The 13,280-nt window shown below is 51.4% G+C and overlaps 1 protein-coding gene across 1 annotated transcript in view; it reads left to right on the top strand.

The window, feature by feature from the left end:
• DMBT1 (deleted in malignant brain tumors 1) overlaps positions 1-13,280 on the top strand; it is a 62,394-nt gene that overhangs the window by 23,696 nt on the left and 25,418 nt on the right. The window contains 10 exon segments of the mRNA XM_030804176.1: positions 769-807; positions 1,567-1,944; positions 4,362-4,685; positions 6,088-6,117; positions 6,903-6,937; positions 7,294-7,434; positions 7,648-8,023; positions 9,000-9,029; positions 9,927-9,959; positions 10,734-11,057. Of these exon segments, the coding sequence (XP_030660036.1) occupies positions 769-807; positions 1,567-1,944; positions 4,362-4,685; positions 6,088-6,117; positions 6,903-6,937; positions 7,294-7,434; positions 7,648-8,023; positions 9,000-9,029; positions 9,927-9,959; positions 10,734-11,057 (1,710 nt within the window).

The following is a 13,280-nucleotide window of genomic DNA, read 5'->3' as shown; positions in this document are numbered from 1 at the left end:
TTCTGAACCAGACATAGGGTTCAGGAGGCTTCTGTTTTCTGTTCCATTTATCTCAGCTTTCATGAAGCAGTTTCATACTGTCCCAACGGCCAACCCTTAAAGGTTTAGGAAGTGGCCTCATATTTAATTAGCTTTGGCCCTTTTCTATTCAGAGCTGATATGACCTTCCTGAGAATTGAGAGTGATTGCCAAAGTCTCCTGGGAAGCCAACGTCAGCTAAAGCCTTAAACACGGCTGCCTCCATGGGCAAGCAATGTCAGTGCAGGCCTGATACCTCCATTCCTCACTCCTTCAAACACCCCAGATTCTGCAGGGTTACATCTGCATCCAGAAGAGGCATAGGCCATGCTCGGGCAGGGGGAGGGATAATAAATATTTCTGGTGCCTCCACTTACTGGGAAACTTGATACCCCTTTGGTCAGCTCCTTGGTTTCCCTAACATTTTAGCTCGAGCTAGTAGAGTCTCAGCAATGGTGTTAGATGTGCCCATCGATGCATGTGTCAGTGCATGGAACAGGCTAACCCTTTGTGACTGAGAAGAGGACATCCCACACTTCAGAGGCAGGAGGGATCGAACTGGTCTCCAGCAAGGCCTATGTCCCTTGCTGAGCTTGCTGAGCTGCAGACTTGGGCAGACATACGGGGAACAAGTGGCAGGACCCAGAAGTGGGGTAGTTTTCATGATGCTTGCCTTCTCCGGAGTCCTTTCCTTTTGGAGCTTTTCACCCTCAACTTTAATTCTAGCCTTTGTCTTTGTTGCAATTACAGACACGTTGCCGACCATCACCTTACCTGCATCGACAGTAGGTAAATAATCCTCTCACTCCTCCCTAGGGCTCACTCTCTATCTCTGGACAAATGTTTTTTTTCTGAAAATGACAGGATGAGGGTCAAGGTGGGCCCCTCTCTTTTTCATGTCCCTGTGGGTTGCATGGGAGGAAGGTAGAGTCTCTGGGGACCCAGCTCTGGGTCTGATGTTGGAGGCTGGAGGGTGCTGGTGACTTGTCTCCCGTGGAATCCCGTTCCAAGTGGTCAGGAAAGATCCGCATCCAGGTGCTGAGGAAAAGCCCTGGAGGCTTCCCTAATCCTACTAAGACCTCATTCCTGCAGCCCATGGACTGCAGAGGTGTGAAGAGTCAGTGAAAGTGACTGTCCCCGCACCTGTCTGGCCAAGGCCTTGTCATACCTGTGAAATTTTCAGAAGCCAGACAGGACCATAGGATTGCCACCAAGCTCCTGATCATGGGGAGAGCCTGGCCTGCCTACTGTAGCTGTGTAGCTCCATCCTGTGTGTGCCCAGGTTAGGGAATGGGGTTTCCATTCCTGTTAACTCCGGTGGGGTCACAGGTGCTTCCCCAAAACTTGAGCCTTCTTAAACCCAGGCAGAATATGGTGTCACTGCTTCTTTGACTTTGATGAAGCTGAATCTCTGGTTTTATTCATATTCAAAGGTGACTGCCTGCCCAGGTGACTTTAGCCATTAGGACCTGCCTTGAATGTAGAACATTCCTTAGATTCTTGACCTCATGATAGGGATGGATGAAGGGTTCTTCTGTTCCCCTGTAGGATCTGAATCCAGTTTGGCCCTGAGGCTGGTGAATGGAGGTGACAGGTGTCAGGGCCGAGTGGAGGTCCTATACCGAGGCTCCTGGGGCACCGTGTGTGATGACAGCTGGGACACCAATGATGCCAATGTGGTCTGCAGGCAGCTGGGCTGTGGCTGGGCCATGTCAGCCCCAGGAAATGCCCGGTTTGGTCAGGGCTCAGGACCCATTGTCCTGGATGACGTGCGCTGCTCAGGGAATGAGTCCTACCTGTGGAGCTGTCCTCACAATGGCTGGCTCTCCCACAACTGTGGCCATGGTGAAGATGCTGGTGTCATCTGCTCAGGTGGGTCTCCAGCAATTTGGGTTTCCTCTCTTGGGGTAGATTTTGCTCAGGAAGGTCTTATTATGTTCTAATATCATGCAGAGCTTTTTCAACCTTTCCTATATTTCTGATATCTCCTTAGCTCTCTCCTAGGAAACCGCATGAGCCTTCACCACATTGCCAGGTTTTGAGGAGGTCAGAGAGGACAATGGGCCAAAGTGAAATAAGGGTCACACCTTTGTTCCCCTACCGAGGCAGCGCAGGCAGAGGGAGAAGACGAAAACGCCAGGTCTTTGCCTTTAATGTGGCTGGAAAGGAATAGCTGGGGCCAGGTTGTTCATGAAGAAAGAGGTTGATTTGGGTCATGGCTTTGCAGACTGCATAGGAGCATGGTGCAGGCATCTGCTCGGCTTCTGCTGAGGACCTCAGGCTGCTTGTACTGCTGGCAGAAGGGGATGGGGAGCTGGCCTGGGCAGAGGTCACATGGCGAGGGAGGAAGCAAGAGAGAGCAAGAGGGAGGGCCCAGACTCTTTTCAACCACCAGCTCTTTCTAGGAACTAAGAGAAGAACTTCCCCCTGACCAGGGAGGGCACTAAGTTATTCATGAAGTGTTGGCTTCCATGACCCAGACATGGCACATCCAGCCTCACCTCTATACTTGAGGATCCAATCCCAACATGAGTCTTGGATGGGACAAACATCTAATCTATAGCATGCTGGCTCTCCAGGGTTCTACCTTTCCCCTACTGAAAGGTTTAGGTGAGGGTGAGGTGGATGCAGCACATATAGGTGTTGGGGGAGGGACGGTCTGGCTGGGAGGAGCCCAGAACCAAAGGCTCATGCTGGGAAGGGAAGGTCTTCTGCTGAGGACCAATCAGGAGGCATCAGACCGGAAACACAAGGCTGGGAGTGGAGACTTATGACTGTCCATGTCTTGCCTGGGTTTTGGCGGTGTGAGTGCTTGACTGCAGTTGCCTCCAGAGCACTGCAGTGTCTTGCCTGTGCACTGGTCAGGTGTGGGGCGGGCAATGCCCATAAGGCCTGCTGAGCAAAGCCTTGTTATGAATGCCTGTGGGCTGGGCTAGAAGATCACAGGCTGGATATTTTTTTGCAGGAGTGGCCTCTTCATACTTGCTGACTCAGGGACTGCTAAGATGTGCAAGGGAGAGGGTTGGTTTTATGTCAACGTGATTACTATGGGCAGACACAAAGTCCTTCAAACACCCCCAGATGCAGCAGGGCCCCATCTACATCCAGAAAGGCAGAGGCCGTGCTCAGGCAGGGAGAAAGATACTAGATATTTCTGGTACCTCCACTTGCCAGGAGACTTTATACTCCTTTGGGCAGCTCCCTGATCCTTCTAACATTTTAGCTCTAACAATCAGAGGCTCAACAATGGCGTCAGATGTGTCCATTAGTCCATGTGTCAGTGGATGGGGCAGGCAAACCCTTTGTAGCTGAGAAGAGGACATCCCAGACTTCAGAGGTAGGAGGGATTGGACTGGTCTTCAGCGAGGCCTATGTCCCTTCCTTAGCTTACTGGGCTGAAGACTTGGGCAGACATATGGGGAGCAAGTGGCAGGAACCAGAAATCGAGCAGTTTTCATGATGCTTGCCATGTCTAGAGACTCTTCCTTTTGGAGATTTTCAGCCTCAAGTTTAATTCTAGCCTTTGTCTTTGTTGCAATTAAAGACTCGTTGCCCATCACCACCTTATCTGCATCAGCAGTAGGTAAATAATCCTCTCACACCTCCCTAGGGCTCACTGTCTACCTCTGGACAGATGTTTTTTTCTGAAAATGATAGGATGAGGGTGAAGGTGGGCCCGTGTTTTTCATGTCACTGTGCGTTGAGTGGGAGGATGTTGGAGTCTCTGGGGAGCCACTCCTGGTTCTGGTGTTGGAGGGTGGAGGGTGCCGGTGACCTGTCTCCCATGGGATCTTCTTCCAAGTATCAGGAAAGATCCTCATCCAGGTGCTGAGGACAAGCCCTGGAGGGCTCCCTACTCCTACTGGGACCTCGTTCCTGGCCCTCTGGCCATACACTGCAGACCTGCAAGGGTGGGTGACAGTTTCTGTCCCTGCAGCTGTCTGGCCAAGGCCTTGCCATCCTTGGCAATTTGCCAGAAACCATGGAGGACCATGTGGGTGCCACCTAACTCTTGAACATGGGGACAGCATGGTCCTGCCCTCTGGAGCTGTGGAGCTCCATCCTGTGTGTGCCCAGAGTAGGAAGTCGGGCGCCCATTTCTATCACCTCCACTGGGGTCACAGGTGCTTCCCCAAAACTTGACCCTTCATAAACCTGAGCAGAATAGCCTATCACCTCTCCTTCCACCGTGATGAAGCTGAACCTCTGGTTGCAGTCATATTCAATCGTGACTGCCTGCCCAGGGGACTTTGGCCATTAGGAAGTGCCCTGAGTGTGGAATGTGCCTTAGATCCTTGACCTCCTGATAGGGATTGATGAAGAGTTCTTGTGTTCCCCTGTAGGACCTGAATCCAGTTTGGCCCTGAGACTGGTGAATGGAGGTGACAGGTGTCAGGGCCGAGTAGAGGTCCTATACCGAGGCTCCTGGGGCACCGTGTGTGATGACAGCTGGGACACCAATGATGCCAATGTGGTCTGCAGGCAGCTGGGCTGTGGCTGGGCCATGTCAGCCCCAGGAAATGCCCGGTTTGGTCAGGGCTCAGGACCCATTGTCCTGGATGACGTGCGCTGCTCAGGGAATGAGTCCTACCTGTGGAGCTGTCCCCACAACGGCTGGCTCTCCCACAACTGTGGCCATAGTGAAGACGCTGGTGTCATCTGCTCAGGTGGGCCTCCAGCAATTTGGGTTTCCTCTCTTGGGGTAGATTTTGCTCAGGAAGCGAGGTCTCATTATGTTCTAATCTCCTCACTCAGAGCTTTTTCAACCTTTCCTGTATTTCTGATATCTCCTTAGCTCTCTCCTAGGAAACCGTATGAGTCTTCACTACATTGCCAGGTTTTGAGGAGGTCAGAGAGGACAATGGGCCAAAGTGAAATAAGAGTCACACCTTTGTTCCCCTACTGAGGCAGCGCAAGCAGAGGGAGAATAGGAAAGCGCGGGTCTTTGCATTTTAGTGTGGCTGGAAACAAATGGCTGGGGCCAGGTTGTTCATGAAGAAAGAGGTTGATTTGGGTCTTGGCTTTGCAGGCTGCATAGGAGCATGGTATCTGCTTGGCTTCTGCTGATGGCCTCAGGCTCTTGCACTCCTGGCAGAAGGAGATGGGGAGGTGGCCTGAGCAGACGTCACATGGCAAGGGAGGAAGCAAGAGAGGGCAAGAGGGATGGAAGGTCCAGGCTCTTTTCAACCACCAGTTCTTGCTAGAAACTAAGAGAAGAACCCACCCCTGACCAGGGAGGGCACTAAGTTATTCTTGAAGCGTTGGCTTCCATGACCCAAACATGGCGCATCAGGCCTCATCTCTATACTAGGGGATCCAATCCCAACATGAGTCTTGGCTGGGACAAGCATCCAAACTATAGCATGCTGGATCTCCAGGGTTCCACCTTTCCCCTACTGAAAGGTTTAGGTGAGGGTGAGGTGGATGCAGCACATATAGGCGTTGGGGGAGGGATGATCTCACTGGGAGAAGCCGAGAACCAAAGGTTCATGCTGGGAAGGGAGGGTCTTCTGCTGAGGCCCAGTAAGGAGGCATCAGACTGGAAACACAAGGCTGGGAGTGCAGATCTGTGTCTGTCCGTGTCTGGCCTGGGTTTTGGGGGTGTGAGTGCTTGACTGCAATTTCCTCCAGAGCACTGCAGTGTCTCGCCTGTACACTGGTCAGGTGTGGGGCGGGCAGTGCCCGTGAGGCCTGCTGAGCAAAGCCTTGTTATGAATGCCTGTGCGCTGGGCTAGAAGATCACAGGTTGGATTTTTGCTGGAGTGGCCTCTTCATATTTGCTGACTCGGGGACTGCTAAGACGTGTAAGTGAGAGGGTTGGTTTTGTGTCAACATGATTACTATGGGTAGACACAAACTTAATCACTTTGGAGCTGGCAGTAGTAGACAAGATCTGCCCAGACGCCTTTCAAGGAGCATCCTTTTGGGGACGTGCATGGCAATGCCTCTCCCTCTGTGATGGGGACCTAGCATGGACTGAAGGCGTGACCTGTTTAGTTCCTTCTGCCTTTGTTCCGGTTTTGCCAGCTTCTGTATAGTGCATCTGATCTGACCTCCTCTTTCTCACAGCTGCCCAGTCCCGGTCGACGCCCAGGCCAGGTGAGTCCCCAGTGTCCTTCCTTGGGATGTCCCTTCTCTTTCTGCACAATTATCCTTTTTCCCACTCCACAGACCTAACCCTTCTTACCTGTGTGGATGCTGTGGGTCATACTATTTTCCCTGCTCTGTAACTGAGACCCTGGCATGGAGCTTCTTAACCAGACATGGTTAAGAAGGTGTGATCTTTCTAAGAATTGACAGTGATTGCCAAAGTCTCCTGGGAAGGCAATTTCAGCTAAAGCCTTAAACATGCCTGTCCATGGGCAAGCAATGTCAGTGCAGGCCTGATACCTCCATTCCTGACTCCTTCAAACACCCCAGATGCGGCAGGGCCCCATCTACCTCCAGATAGGCAGAGGCCATGCTCGGGCAGGGAGAGAGATATTAGATATTTCTGCTGCCTCCACTTGCCAGGAGACTTTATACTCCTTTAAGCAGCTCCCTGATCCTTCTAACATTTTAGTTTCAAGTGGGAGTTTCTCAGCATTGGTGTCAGATGTGCCCATCAGTCCATGTGTCAGTGGATGGGGCAGGTAAACCCTTTGTAGCTGGGAAGAGGATATTCCACACTTCAGAGGTAGGAGGGATTGGACTGGTCTCCAGTGAGGCCTATGTCCCTGGCTGTGCTTCCTGAGCTACAGACTTGGGCAGACACATGGGGAGCAAGTGGCAGGAACCAGAAATGGAGGAATTTTCATGATGCTTGCCCTGTCCAGAGACCTTTCCTTTTGGAGCTTTTCTTCCTCAACTTTAATTCTAGCCTTTTTCTTTGTTGCAATTTACAGACACGTTGTCGACCGTCACCTTACCTCCATCGACAGTAGGTAAATAATCCTCTCACCCCTCCCTAGGGCTCACTCTCTACCTCTGGACCAATGTTTTTTCTGAAAATGATAGGATGAGGGTCAAGGTGGGCCCCTGTCTTTTTCATGTCCCTGTGCGTTGAGTGGGAGGATGTTGGAGTCTCTGGGGAACCAGTCCTGGGTCGGGTGTTAGAGGGTGGAGGGTGCTGGTGACCTGTCTCCTGTGGGACCCTGTTCCAAGTATCAGGAAAGATCCTTATTCGGGTGCTCAGGACAAGCCCTGGAGGGCTCCCTACTCCTGGGACCTCATTCCTGGCCTTCTGGCCATGCATTGCAGACCTGCAAGGGGGGGTGAAAATTTCTGTCCCTGCAGCTGTCTGGCCAATGCCTTGCCATCACTGGCAATTTACCAGAAGCCAGAGAGGACCGTGTGGGTGCCACCAAACTCTTCAACATGGGGACAGCACGGGCCTGCGCTCTGGAGCTGTGGAGCTCCATCCTGTGTGTGCCCAGAGTAGGGAGTGGGGCATCCATTCCTGTCACCTCCACTGGGGTCACCTGTGCTTCCCCAAAATCTGAGCCTCCATAAACCCAGGCAGAATAGGGTATCACCTCTCCTTCCAGTATGATGAAGCTGAACCTCTGCTTGCAGTCGTATTCAATCATGACGGCTTGTCCAGGTGACCTTGGCCATTAGGAAGTACCCTCAGTGTGCAACGTGCCTTAGATCCTTGACCTCATGGTAGGGATGGATAAAGGGTTCTTGTGTTCCTCTGTAGGACCTGAATCCAGTTTAACCCTGAGGCTGGTGAATGGAAGTAACAGGTGTCAGGGCCGAGTAGAGGTCCTATACCGAGGCTCCTGGGGCACCGTGTGTGATGACAGCTGGGACACCAATGATGCCAATGTGGTCTGCAGGCAGCTGGGCTGTGGCTGGGCCACGTCAGCCCCAGGAAATGCCCGGTTTGGTCAGGGCTCAGGACCCATTGTCCTGGATGATGTGCGCTGCTCAGGACACGAGTCCTACCTGTGGAGCTGCCCCCACAATGGCTGGCTCTCCCACAACTGTGGCCATCATGAAGACGCTGGTGTCATCTGCTCAGGTGGGCCTTCAAGACCTTGGGCTCCATCTCCTAGGCTGGAGTTTGCTCAGGAAGAAAATCCTAATTACATTCTGATCTCCTCACTCAGAGATTCTTCTGTTTCCTATATTTATGTAGTCTTGTTAGCTCTCTGCTAAGAATCTGTATGAATTTTGCTACAGGGCCTGGTGTTCCTGTGGTCACTTAGGACAGGGGACCAAACTGAAACAACAACCCAGATTTTATCCCCTTCCCGAGGCAGTGCAAAGAAGAGGCAGAAGAGAAAAGTGCTGGCTCCCCAGGGCTCCATTTCTCCCCAGCTGAGTAGCACTGGGTGAGGGTGTCAGGGACACAGGACAGACAGCAATGCAGGGGAGGAATCCTCTCACTGCGAGGAACTCTAAACTAAAGATGCTTGTCTGAAAGTGGGTTCTCATCTGAGACCCAGTGAGGAGGTCTGGAAATAGAGGCTCAAGGGTTAGGAGTGCAAATGGGTTTCGATTCATGTTAGGCCTGGGTTGGGTGGGGTTGGAGTCCTTGACCTCAGGTCCTTTCAGAACGCTGCTGAGCATTGCCTGTGCCCCAGGTCTGGTGTGGGAAGGGCAGCCCCCATGAGGCCAGCCAGCCATGGCCTTGTTATTGCCTGTGGTCTGGGCTTGAAGATCACACAAGGGATTTTGGCTGGAGTGGCTTCCTCAGCCTTGCTGACTCAGGAACACCTAAGACGTGCAAGGGAGAGGGTTGGTTTGGGGTCAACCGGGTTACCCTGGGCAGACACAGTGTTGATCTCCTCAGAGCTGGCAATGGTGGACAGGATCTGCCTTGACCCCTTACACGGTGCATCTCTGTGGGGATGTGCATGGCAATGTCCCTCCCTGTGTGATAGAAACTAGGCTGGACTGAGTGTCATACTCGCCCATTTCTTTCCCTCCTCATTCCAGTTTTGCCGACTTCTGAGTAACGTGCCTGATCTGATCTTCTCTTCTCTCTCTCACAGCTTCCCAGTCCTGGCCAACACCCAGCCTAGGTAAGTTCCCAGTGTCCTTCCTCAAAATGTCCCTTCTCTTTCTGCCCAATCATCCCTTCCCCACTCCACAGAGCTCTCCTGTTTCACTGCGTGGATACTGTGGGGCATATTATTTCCACCCCCAATACCGACTGTGTAACTGAGACCCCAGCACAGCGCTTTTTAAACACACACGGGATTCAGGAGGCCTCTGTCTTCTTTTCAATCCCTCTCAGCTTTCATGAAACAGTTTCATAGTGTCCCAGTGGACAACACTTACAGGTTCAGGAAGTGGGCCCACGTTTAATGTGCTCTGGTTCTTTTATATTCAGGACTCACATATTGTTTCTGAAAATTGAGGGTGTCACCCTCCGACCTGTTCAAGGCATCATCAGGGCAGGCTCGATACCCCCATCCATCACTGCTGGAAACATTCTGAGATTATGATGGGCCACATTTGTATCCAGAAGAGGCAGAGTTTGTGCTTGGGCAGGGAAAGGGATAATAAAGGTTTGTGGTGTCTCTGCTTAGCCAGAAACCTGATTCCTGATTGTCCCCTGGGCAGCCCCTGGTTCCCCTAGCATTTTAACTGCCAGTATCCAAGCCTCAGCACTGGCGTCTGATGTCCTAGTCAGTCCATGCATCAGCAGATGTGGGATGGCATGGTGGGGAGCATCCCCTGACAGATAGAAAGATACCCCAGGATTAGAGAAATGGAGGGCTCAGTCTGGTCTCCAGCAGGACCTTTGTCCCTGGATGAGTTCACAGCAGAGGAGACCTGGGCAGACACATGGGAAGCAAGTGGCAGGAACAAGAAGTGGAATTGTTGCCAGGTTGATTCCCCCTCCCAGAGATCCTTTTGTTCTGCGCCTTTTCCTTTCAAGTCTGACTGTCTTTTCCTTTTGTTGCAACTTACAGACACTTGGCCGACTTCACATGCATCAACAGCAGGTAAATAATCCTCTCACCCCTCCCTAGGGCTCACTGTCTCTGGAGTGATTTTGTGTTTGAAACTGATAGGATGAGGCTCAAGGTGGGCCCCTCTTTTTTCATGTCCCTGTGGGTCACGTGGGAGGAAGGTGGAATCTCTGGGGAGCCAGTGCTGGGTCTGATGTTTGAGGATGGAGGGTGCTGGTGACCTGTCTCCCATGGAATCCTGTTCCAAGTGGTCAGGAAAGATCCTCATCCAGGTGCTCAGGATGAGCACTGGAGGGCTCCTTAATGCTACTGGGACCTCATTCCTGGCCCTCAGGCCATGGGATCCAGACCTCTGAAGAGTGGGTGAAAGTATCGGTGCCTGCACCTGTGTGGCCAAGGCCTTGCCATCACTGGCAATTTGCCAGAAGGCAGAGAGGACCATGCAGGTGCCAATAAGCTCCTGAATTTGGAGGGGGTCTGGGCCTATCACTTGTAGCTGTGTAGCTCCATCATGTGTGTACCCAGAGTGGGGAGTGGGGTGTCCATTCCTGTCCCCTCCTCTGGGGTCATACATGCTTACCCATAACTTGAGCTTTTATAGACTTGAGTAGAATAGGGCATCACTTTTTCCACTATGACAAAGCTTAACCTCTGGGTGCAGCTGTCTTCCATTGTGACTGCGTGCCCTGGTGACTTTGGCATTTGTATTCAAACTTGACTACTTTGCCCACTGCCCTGAGTGTTGTACATGCCCTATCCTTGACCTCATAATTGAGATGGATGAAGGGTTCTTGTGTTCCCCTGTAGGATCTGAATCCAGTTTGGCCCTGAGGCTGGTGAATGGAGGTGGCAGGTGTCAGGGCCGAGTGGAGGTCCTGTACCGAGGCTCCTGGGGCACCGTGTGTGATGACAGCTGGGACACCAATGATGCCAATGTGGTCTGCAGGCAGCTGGGCTGTGGCTGGGCCATGTCAGCCCCAGGAAATGCCCGGTTTGGTCAGGGCTCAGGACCTATTGTCCTGGATGACGTGCGCTGCTCAGGACATGAGTCCTACCTGTGGAGCTGCCCCCACAATGGCTGGCTCTCCCACAACTGTGGCCATCATGAAGACGCTGGTGTCATCTGCTCAGGTGGGCCTCCAAGACCTTGGGCTCCATCTCCTAGGCTGGAGTTTGCTCAGGAAGAAAATTCTAATTACATTCTGATCTCCTCACTCAAAGATTCTTCTATGTTTCCTGTATTTATGCAGTCTTGTTAGCTCTCTGCTAAGAATCTGTATGAATTTTGCTACAGGAGTTGGTGTTCATGTGGTCACTTAGGACAGGGGACCAAAGTCAAACAACAACCCAGACTTTATCCCTTTCCTGAGGCAGTGCAAAGAAGAGGCAGAAGAGAAAAGTGCTGGCTCCCCAGGGCTCCATTTCTCACCAGCTGAGTAGCACTGGGTGAGGGTATCATGGACACAGGACAGACAGCAAGGCAGGGGAGGAATCCTCTCACTGCAAGGAACTCTGAACTAAAGATGCTTGTCTGAAAGTGAGTTCTCATCTGAGACCCAGTGAGGAGCTCTGGAAATAGAGGCTCAAGGGTTAGGAATGCAAATGGGTTTCTATTCATGTCAGGCCTAGGTTGCGTGGGGTTGGAGTCCTTGACCTCAGGTCCTCTGAGAATGCTGCTGAGCACTGCCTGTGCCCCAGGTCTGGTGTGGGGAGAGCAGCCCCCATGAGACTGGCCGGGCATGGCCTTGTTATTGCCTGTGGTTGGGGCTTGAAGATCACACAAGGGATTTTGGCTGGAGTGGCTTCCTCAGCCTTGCTGACTCAGGAACGCCTAAGACGTGCAAGTGAGAGGGTTGGTTTAGGCCAACCAGGTTACCCTGGGCAAACACAATTTGATCACCTCAGAGCTGGCAATAGTGGACAGGATCTGCCTCGACCCCTTACATGGTGCATCTCTGTGGGGATGTGCATGGCAGTGTCCCTCCCTGTGTGGCAGAAACTAGGATGGACTGAATGTCATACTCACCCATTTCTTTCGCTCCTCATTCCAGTTTTGCCGACTTCTGTGTAACGTGCCTGATCTGACCTTCTCTTCTCTTTCTCACAGCTTCCCAGTCCTGGCCGACACCCAGCCTAGGTAAGTTCCCAGTGTCCTTCCTCAAAATGTCCCTTCTCTTTCTGCCCAATCATCCCTTCCCCACTCCACAGAACTCTCCTGTTTCTCTGTGTGGATACTGTGGGGCATATTATTTCTACCCCCCCAACACCGGCTGTATTTCACTTGGGTCCTTTTCTATTTTCCCTGAGCATTGGCTGGTCTCAGAAATAAAGGGAAAGCGTACAAAAGAGTGAAATTTTAAAGCTGGGTGTCGGAGGGAGACATCACATGTCAGTAGGTTCCGTGATGCCTCCTAATCAGCAAAACCAGCAAGTTTTTATTGGTGATATTCAAAAGGGGAGGGAGTGTACGAATAGGGTGTGGGTCACAGAGATCACATGCTTCACAAGGTAATAAAATATCACAAGGCAAATGGGAGGCAGGGCAAGATCACAGGACTGGGGCAAAATTAAAATTGCTAATGAAGTTTCGGGCACGCATTGTCATTGATAACATTTTATCAGGAGACAGGGTTTGAAAGCGGTCAACCAGTCTGACCAAAATTTATTAGGCAGGAATTTCCTCATCCTAATAAGCCTGGGAGCGCTACGGGAGACTGGAGCTTATTTCATCCCTTATCTACAACCATAAAAGACAGACGTTCCCAAGGCGGCCATTTCAGAGGCCTCCCATTAGGAACGTATTCTCTTTCTCAGGGATGTTTGTTGCTGAGTAAAAGAATTCAGCGATATTTGCTTTTGAAAGAAGAGAAATACGGCTCTATTCCGCCTGGCCCACAGGCAGTCAGCCTTTAACTTTATCTCCCTTTTTCCCTGAGCATCGCTGTTATCCTGTTCTTTTTTCAAGGTGCCCAGATTTCATATTGTTTAAACAATTTGTGCAGTTAAGGCAATCATCACAGGGTCCTGAGGCGACATTCATCCTTAGCTTACAAAGATGACAGGATTAACAGATTAAAGTAAAGACAGGCATAGGAAATCACAAGAGTATTGATTGGGGAAGTGATAAGTGTCCATGAAATCTTCACAATTTATGTTCAGAGACTGCAGTAAAGACAGGCGTAAGAAATTATAAAAGTATTAATTTGGGGAACTAGTAAATGTCCAGGAAATCTTCAAATTTATGTTCTTGTGCCATGGCTTCAGCCAGTCCCTCTGTTTGGGGTCCCTGACTTCCTGCAACACAGCACAGTGCTTTTTAAACACACACAGGATTCAGGAGGCCTCTGTCTTCTT

This window comes from Nomascus leucogenys, chromosome 3, assembly GCF_006542625.1.
Source record: "Nomascus leucogenys isolate Asia chromosome 3, Asia_NLE_v1, whole genome shotgun sequence".
Classification (NCBI taxonomy): Eukaryota; Metazoa; Chordata; class Mammalia; order Primates; family Hylobatidae; genus Nomascus; species Nomascus leucogenys.
This window is presented reverse-complemented; position numbering and strand designations above follow the sequence as displayed.